The sequence below is a fragment of the Falco biarmicus genome, chromosome 16 (genome assembly GCF_023638135.1).
Source record: "Falco biarmicus isolate bFalBia1 chromosome 16, bFalBia1.pri, whole genome shotgun sequence".
Taxonomy (NCBI): domain Eukaryota; kingdom Metazoa; phylum Chordata; class Aves; order Falconiformes; family Falconidae; genus Falco; species Falco biarmicus.
In genome coordinates, this window is record NC_079303.1 from 1,576,102 (window position 1) to 1,584,351 (window position 8,250).

At 66.5% G+C, this 8,250-nt stretch overlaps 1 protein-coding gene across 1 annotated transcript; it reads left to right on the forward strand.

The window, feature by feature from the left end:
- The first annotated feature begins 1,152 nt into the window (after positions 1 to 1,152).
- SARS1 (seryl-tRNA synthetase 1) lies at positions 1,153 to 7,929 on the forward strand. Its single transcript, XM_056361712.1, has 11 exons — positions 1,153 to 1,350; positions 3,175 to 3,245; positions 3,418 to 3,498; positions 4,146 to 4,304; positions 4,787 to 4,930; positions 5,299 to 5,454; positions 5,942 to 6,163; positions 6,250 to 6,379; positions 6,950 to 7,107; positions 7,212 to 7,341; positions 7,465 to 7,929. The coding sequence occupies exons 1-11, from the start codon at positions 1,215 to 1,217 to the stop codon at positions 7,623 to 7,625; spliced, it is 1,548 nt and encodes a 515-aa protein (XP_056217687.1). The 5' UTR covers positions 1,153 to 1,214; the 3' UTR covers positions 7,626 to 7,929.
- Positions 7,930 to 8,250: the final 321 nt, after the last annotated feature.

Consider the following 8,250-nt stretch of genomic DNA (forward strand, 5'->3'; position numbering starts at 1 on the left):
GATGCCATGCCAGGCCATGCCGTGCTGTGCCAAGTGATGCTGTGCCATGTTGTGCCACGCAATGCTGTGCCGTGCCATGCCATGCCAGGCAAGGTGTGCCACAGCCTGGCTTCTCCCTGCTGGGGCTCACTTCACTGCCAGCACAAAATGACCAATTTGGGTGATTCTGCCCCAAAGCGGGTGCCGGCAGCTCCCACCCAGCATTTCCCACCACCACTGGGCAGGGTTGGCTCCGGGGGTCCCCTGCAGCCTGGCTTCCAAAGCCCCCTGCCCCTGCAGGTGCTGGGGTCCCCTGGCACGGGATGGGGGCCAGTGCCAGCCCCCAGGATCCCCCGGCCCTTTTTAGATGGTTTTCCACGTTTTCTAGGCGGTGCCAGGGGATCCGCATGTCCTGGCAGCGCAATAAAGATGGATCTTTCCAAGTCCCACCTGGCCCCTCCATCTCAGAGGGACAGGGACGGGGTCCCCGCATGGGTGGGGGCACCCAGCACCCCTCCAGGAGCCCCCCCGGGGGCCAGACAGTGGGGTCTGCCTCCCAGTCTGGGGATGATGGTGGAGGCGAATGTTGGGGTGCCAAGAGGTGGTATGGGGTGCTGTGGGGAGCTGTGGGGTGCCGTGGGGTGCTGTGGGGTGGTATGGGGTGCCATGGGAGGCTATGGGGAGCTGTGGGGTGCCATGGGGTGCTGTGGGGTGGTAGGAGGTGCCATGGGATGCTATGGGGAGCTGTGGGGTGCCATGGGGTGCTGTGGGGTGCCTTGGGGTGCCGTGGGATACTATGGGGAGCCATGGGGTGGCATGGGGTGCTGTAGGGTGCCATGGGGTGCTATAGGGTACCATGGGATACTATGGGGAGTCGTGGGGTGCGTGGCTGTGCCGTGGGGTGCTGCAGGGGGCTGCGAGGGAACCCCCCCAGGGACCCCTGGGGATGCCGGTGGGTGCGGGAGGGGCGGAGGCCACCAGCACAGCGGGGGCGGCTGGGGGAAGCCGGGGACACGCAGGGGTGCCCGAGCAGACACGCAGCGTCCCCCGGGACCCCCGGGACCATAGGCCCCCCCTCGCTGCGCCGCGCCGCCGCCCCGCCAGGGGGCGCTGCCCCCCCCCGCTCCCTCCCCCAGGCGCCCCCTGGCGGGCGCCGCCGCCGCTCTGCGCACGCGTGGCCCCGCGCATGCGCGCTGGGAGCCGCCGCCGCCGGGGTGACAGGAGCCGCCGCCATCATGGTGCTGGACCTGGACCTGTTCCGCGCCGACAAGGGCGGGGACCCCGCCATGGTGCGGGACATGCAGCGCAAACGCTTCAAGGACCCGGCGCTGGTGGACGCGCTGGTGCGGGCCGACGGCGCCTGGCGGAGGTGTACGTGGGGCGAGGGCCGGGCCGGGGCTGGCACCCCCCGGGCGGGGGGGCTGTGGGGACCTGGCACCCCCCGGGCTGGGGGACCCCCAGGAAGGCCCGTCACCCGCCCAGCGGGACCGTCTGTCCCCGGCTGGGCTTGTCCCCTCTCCCAGGCCCGCGGGGTGGGGGGCCCCTCCCAGCACCCGCGGCCTGGTGGCCTGTCCCCAGCGGGTGCCCCCCCCGTGTCCCCTCCCCCGGGCTGGGGGATCCCCCCGGGGTCCCTGCCCCCCGCCCCCCACCAGGGCTGGGAGCCCCAGCTTGATCCCCAAACCCCCTCGCTAAGGTGGGGTGAGCTGTGGGGGATCCCTCCCACGCCAGCCCCGGGGGATCTCCCTGGGGGATCTTCCCCTCTGGGGCTGGGGGATGAGTGGGTGGATCCCTGCAGGGGCCTGTCCCCGGGTGGATCCCCCTCACCCCCTTCCCCAGGGCTGGGGAGAGGTTCTCCTGCTGGATCCCCCCTTCCATCCTCCCCAGCTGTGAGGGCAGATCCCTGGTGATGGCCCCCCTTGGCCCACATATGGATCCCCACCAGTGATCCAGCCCCACCAGTGATTCCCAGGGATCCACTCCCTACGCCAGCCGCACTGCTGCAGGATCCAGCCGGGCAGGCGAGGGGTCCCACACGGTGCCACCCCGGCGTGCCGGGATCACCCCATGCCTGGGCGCTCGGAGGGGGAAGGAGCCCCCTGGGTGGGGGGTCGGGCAGCGGGGGCGGCCCCCGGGCCTGGGTTTGGGTGCCTGGGTGCCGGGAGGGTGCGCTGGGGGGCGAGGAGGGATGGGTGCCCCGCAGTCCCGCAGTTCCCAGGGTGTCCCGGGAACTCGTCCCGGGATGAAACAGGCGGCTTGGAACAGCCTTTGGATGCCGCTGCCTTGATGTGACCGAACCTGGCGCTGCTTCCTCGCTCCTTGCCCCGGCCCTGCCGGCACCACCGCCTTAACTTTATCCGAGGGCCTTTCATCCCGCAGGACCAGCCAGCTTCCCAGGCCGGGGGGGGCTGTGCCCCAGCCCCCTCCCCGTGGTGCTGCACAGGGGCGCGCTGGTGCGTAACCACGAGGCGCAGGGCTGGCAGGACGCGCTGGGCTGGCAGGACGCGCTGGCGAGCACCGGCTGATGCAATCCTGCCTCTGCAGGTGCTGGTGCCGTGGGGTCCATGGGAGGCTGCCAGGGTCCTGTTTGCCGTGCCCTGTTCCCTGGCTCTTAACCCTTTGTGTTTCCATCACCCCCGTGGGTCTGATCCTGCCTGTAGATGGGGATGTCGCCCTGCTGGGGTGACAGCGCCCTGACATTGGTGTGGCTCTGATTTGGGCGGCTCTGCCAGGAGGAGACGGCTGTGTCCTGGGCTCTGCCCCTCTCACCCCTGCTGTCACCAAGGGGGACCTCCCCGGTTCCCTCCTCAGATCTCATCGCTGTGGCCCCAGAGCCCTGGCTCCACGCAGCCCTCAGCACCCCGCAGCAGCCTAGCGTGAGGGTCCTGGTGGGACCGTGGCCCAGCGTGGCACCACTCTGGGTGTTTGAAATGACACCCCTTCGTGGGAGCCCTCTGCTCCCCGCCTCTCTGCTGTGTGTCGTGGCTGCCCCACACCATGCTGTCACACCGTCAAACCCTCCACGGTCCTTCCGCGTGTTTACCCAGGGCCGGTGGTGATGGGCATCCCTGGAGCTGCTGTCCCCAATTCTGCTCCTCCCACCTGAGACTTTGCGGCCCCTCTCGGTGCCAGACAGGGACCCCAGCCCCACTCCTGCTCTCATGGCTGGCTGACAGCTCTCTCCCCTCTGCTTTCTAGGCAGGTTTCGTGCCGATAACTTGAACAAACTGAAGAACTTGTGCAGCAAAACAATTGGAGACAAGATGAAGGTGAGGCACGAAGGCAGACGGTCCTGGTAGCGATTCACTGGTGGGATGTTACTGGTGACATCTCCCCCAGGTCTCTGCTCTCCAGGCCTCTCCCTCACATCGTTAAGGAATGTTTTTACCCTGGAGCTTTATTCTTTAACCCTGCTGGGGTTTTTTTTCACTCTTGCTGCAGAAAAAAGAGCCAGTGGGCACAGACGAGTCTGTACCAGAGAACGTGCAAAACCTCGACGAGCTCACAGCCGACGTCCTGGGGGTGAGTCTGACCCTGTCTCCTCCCGCTGTGCTGCTGGTCTACCCAGTTTGTCCAGAACTTCACCTGTAATTGCCTGAGTTGGCGGGGTGAGGTGCCAAAGCCCAGCACCAGGCAAGGGGGCACTGCCTGAACCCCCTGCCAGGAGGATCCTTATTTCCCCCAGTCCCGGTGCCAGCAATAACCAGCTCTTGCCCAGTGTCCTTCATCTAAAGACCGTTTCAGCCTCGGTCCATGGCAGCTCACCAGCCCAGGGCCCATCCTCCTGCGCTTCCCTGGGGGTTTGAGCAGCCTCAGTCATTACGTGTCCTTTGCAAGTCCCTTCCTCCCTGCCTGTTCCCCTTCCCAGTTCATTAACTGCAATGTTTAATGAGCCTGGCGCTGGCCAGCTTTTGCTGCCATGGGAGCTGACTGCTCCCTCTCATCTCTGCCGGGCGCTGTGTGATGCTGTAGCTCACCCAGGCCCCAGGCCCTTTCAGAGCCTGACTTAGGTCAGTCCTTGGTCCCCTTGGGCTGTTGTTTGATGTGTTTAGTCCATGGTTTTGCTCCGTGTCAGCTAGGCGAGGGTCCATCATTAAGCATGCGTGGCTGCCAGCCCCCTCTCCCCAGTAGTTTCTTCCTTTCCCCACCTCACCCGGGTCCCTGCGCAGGCTTTGCAGGTGTCCCAGATAAAGAAAGTCCGTCTCCTCATTGACGAAGCCATCCTCAAATGCGATGCTGAGCGTGTGAGGCTGGAGGCAGAACGTTTCGAGAGCCTCCGGGAGATCGGGAACCTCCTCCACCCCTCGGTGCCCATAAGCAACGATGAGGTAGGGAAAAGAGTGCACTCGGGGCCGGCTGTGCCGGTTCATCAAAGCCAGACAACTGCCGGCAAGCGGGGGGCTCGCTGCAGGGAGGTCCCCCCAACCCAAGATCAGCGGGCGGGTGAATGAAATCTGCATGACAAGACAGTGTTTCCTGCCGGGAGCAGACAAAGAGCAGCTCAGACAACGCTGGACACAGCCATTGTTGGGGGAATACATGGGAAACTCGCTTCTAGCCGGGGGGCTGGGATCTCCCTCCGCTGCCTTCATTCATCCAGCAGGAATATTTTGCAGGGGGAACACAATTGGGCTGGGCCAGCTGCCAAGTGGCTGCATAATAAGCAACTAGTCGAGATCAGGACTGGGGTGCCAGGCTCTGTAGTCTGGGATCCAAAACTGGGCCCAGTGCAATGCAGAGACTGGTGTTGCCGCAGTCCTGGGAGCTGAGGTGATGGGCTTCCCCTCCTCCTCTCTTGTTCTTTCTACAGGACGTGGACAACAAGGTGGAGCGGGTCTGGGGTGACTGCAGCTGCAGGAAGAAGTATTCCCACGTGGACCTGGTGGTGATGGTGGATGGTTACGAGGGAGAGAAGGGGGCCATTGTCGCGGGCAGCCGGGGCTACTTCCTAAAGGTGAGAGCCCAGACCCCCACGGGGGGCGGCAGTGATCGGAGCCAGAGGGAGAGCTGAGGGGAACAAGGGGCGCACGGGGGTCGTGGCATCTCCTCCCCTGGGCCGAGCTCGCTGGGGGCCTCCGCGGCGCCGTGAGCTCGCGCTGAGCTGGCTCATTGCGTGAGATGGACTCTGGCCTTGGTGGTGCCGCCGCTGTGGCTGGGGCAGCCTCGGGATCCAGCTCCGGCGTGTCTCCAGTCTGAGGGTGATGCTGAGCCGGCCGGAGCAGCCTGAAGCTGGTGTGGGCTCCGCATGCTCCCAGACCCGCTGGGCAAGAAGGGGTGGCACAGTGGGGTGTGTGCCTGACAGTTGCTTCCCTCGTCCCCCAGGGTCCCCTGGTGTTCCTGGAGCAGGCCCTGATCCAGTACGCCCTGCAGAGCCTCCGCGCCAAGGGCTACACTCCCGTCTACACCCCCTTCTTCATGCGGAAGGAGGTGATGCAGGAGGTGGCCCAGCTCAGCCAGTTTGACGAGGAGCTCTACAAGGTGAGCGGCTCGACGCCCGCCAGGTCTCTGTGTCTCACTGCCTGGCACCCGCCATCCCCTGCGGGCACCAGCTTCCCGACGGAGCCACCACCACGCAGCTTCCCCCGCAGGGAGCGGGGTGGCTGGGGTCCCCTCTGCCCCGGCAGGGCCGTGCCAGCAGCTCCCTTCTGCTCGGTATCTCCTGGGTCCATCTTCAGGGCTGACACGGTTGTCATGGCAATGCGGTGACAGGGAGGTGGCTGGTCCCCAGCCCTGCTGGCAGGAGGCCATCGGGGCCTTTGAAGGAGGCCAGACAGGCAACAAACGGCAGCTGCTCCCTTTCCCCCGCCGTCCTGTCCCCGCTCCCGAGCGCCGGCCCTGGAAAGCCTGGCTGCCTGTCCGTGTGCAGGCAGGGAGAGCGGCTGCCTGCGCATCTGCCAGGGAGCGTCGGTCCCCGGAGGCGCGGGAGCAGCTGGGTAAGGGGGACGGTGGCTCTTGTTCCCCCCAGGTGATCGGCAAAGGCAGCGAGAAAGCTGACGACAGTTCCATCGACGAGAAGTACCTGATCGCCACCTCGGAGCAGCCCATTGCCGCCCTGCACCGCGACGAGTGGCTGAAGCCGGAGGATCTGCCCATCAAGTACGCGGGGCTGTCGACCTGCTTCCGTCAGGAGGTGGGCTCGCACGGCCGCGACACCCGCGGCATCTTCCGTGTCCACCAGTTCGAGAAGGTGAGCGGAGCAGGGCGGCATTCCCATTGGGAACGTGGGGCTGTGGCCGGGGCCGGCGCCAGCGCGGGGTTCTGTTCTCTTTGCAGATCGAGCAGTTCGTCTACGCCTCGCCCCACGACAACAAGTCGTGGGAGATGTTTGAGGAGATGATAGCCACGGCGGAGGAGTTCTACCAGTCCCTGGGCATCCCCTACCACATCGTCAACATCGTCTCGGGTAGGGGCAGGGGCTTCCTCGCCGCGTGGCACCAAGGCCACCTCTCTGAGCCGTGATGGCCCAGGAGACCAGCCACCTCTGCCAGCGCCTCGGGTGTCACCATGGCCCTGACCCACTTCCCAGCTCGGCTTTCTCTGTCCCTGGCTCACCTTCCCGTGGTGTCTGTCCCCGGGCCTGGCGAGGGGGAGGAGGCGCCTCAGCCCCAGGACGTGGAGGAAGGAGACGAGCTTTTCTGCAGAGACCCTCTGCTTTGCTCTGGGTTCACTGGGACCGGGTGTGGGCACCCCGCCATGCCGGGACTGTCCCCACTGTCCCTTCCAGGGGGACGGTTTGAGTGTCCCAACTCCTCTTGGGAACTCCCCCAGGAAAATGATCCCATTTAAACACTCCCTCCCAGCCTCCCCGCTGCAGAGCAGGAATCCCACGTCCCTGTGACAAAGCCGTCACAGCACTGCTGAAGTCACCTTGGAGGCTTCACGCCTTCAGCCCATGCTGCCATCCCCTGGGACGGGTGTGTCTGTGGGGGGAGCGGGAGCCCCCCCTGCTCAGCACCGCTCCCCTCTCTCTCAGGCTCCCTCAACCATGCTGCCAGTAAGAAGCTGGACCTGGAGGCCTGGTTCCCTGGTTCTGGCGCTTTCCGCGAGCTTGTGTCCTGCTCCAACTGCACTGACTACCAGGCACGCCGCCTGCGCATCCGCTACGGGCAGACCAAGAAGATGATGGACAAGGTGAGGCCGAGCTGCTGGGGTGGGGGTTTAGGGGGGGTGTTCTCCGCTCACCCCCTCCTCACCTTTGTCATACCGTGGCCCCACTGGCCGTGTCCCTGCCACAGGTGGAGTTCGTGCACATGCTGAACGCCACGATGTGTGCCACCACCCGCACCATCTGCGCCATCCTGGAGAACTACCAGACGGAGGAGGGCGTCCGCATCCCGGAGAAGCTCCAAGACTTCATGCCCCCAGGTAACACCCAGCACCCTGCCCTGCCTTCCCCACCCAGCGTGGCTCCCGGGGGGGCCCCCCAACACCTCCCTCCCACCAGGCTTGGGGGGGTGATGCGTGGTGCCTGCTCTCCCCCCTGCGCAGACCTCCGGGAGCTGATCCCCTTCGTGAAGGCGGCGCCCATCGAGCAGGAGCTCTCCAAGAAGCAAAAGAAGCAGCAGGAGGGGGGCAAGAAGAAGCCGGCGGGGGGAAGCGAGCGGGCGCTGGAGGAGCAGATGCAGAACATGGGGGTCAACAGCGCCTGAGGGCTGCGGTCCCCCCCCCCAGCCCCCGAGATCTTCAGGGCCTCCTGAACCATCACCGAGCCTTCATCGCCGGCTGTGCCCGCGCCCATCACCCTCGCTTCGGGGCCGTCTGTGGCAGGAGCTGCCGCTCACCGCCTGGCCCCCCCGTGGCTCGGAGCACCGCGCTCCCACGGCCGAAGGACTGACGCTATGGGGGCTGTGGCCCCCCCGGCCCCCCCCGCGGCGTGGGGATCCCCCGTGCCCCTTCCCCAGGGATGGAAAACATCTCCCCCCCCCTTGAGCCAATAAAGCCAAGTACTGCTGAGCTGCATGTCTGGAGGGGCGGGCAGGGGGGAGGGGGGGCTCCAGCCCGGGAGGGGGGCGGGGGGGGGCCCTGGCCGCGTTTCCCCCGTGTGTGTCCCCCCCCCCCCCCCCCCCGGCCGGCCCCGCACAATGCCCCAGACAAAGGCCGCGCTGGCCCCAGCCCATTTGTAATTCAAAGCGGGGCCGGGGCCCCCCACGCCTCGGCCCAGCTGCCAGCCCGGGCCCCCACCTGGGAATGGGGGAGGGGGGGGCGCCTGCCTCTCGCGTCCGCCCGCCCCCCCAGCCTGCGCGTGGGAACCCACGGCGGCACCCATGGGTGCTG

Bases quoted from the DNA above. Each gene is read 5' to 3' on its own strand.
- SARS1 (XM_056361712.1), top strand. From the start codon at position 1,215: ATGGTGCTGGACCTGGACCTGTTCCGCGCCGACAAGGGCGGGGACCCC. The intron at 4,305-4,786 runs GTAGGGAAAAGA...TTCTTTCTACAG, and splicing joins TGCCCATAAGCAACGATGAG to GACGTGGACAACAAGGTGGA. The intron at 5,455-5,941 runs GTGAGCGGCTCG...TGTTCCCCCCAG, and splicing joins TTGACGAGGAGCTCTACAAG to GTGATCGGCAAAGGCAGCGA.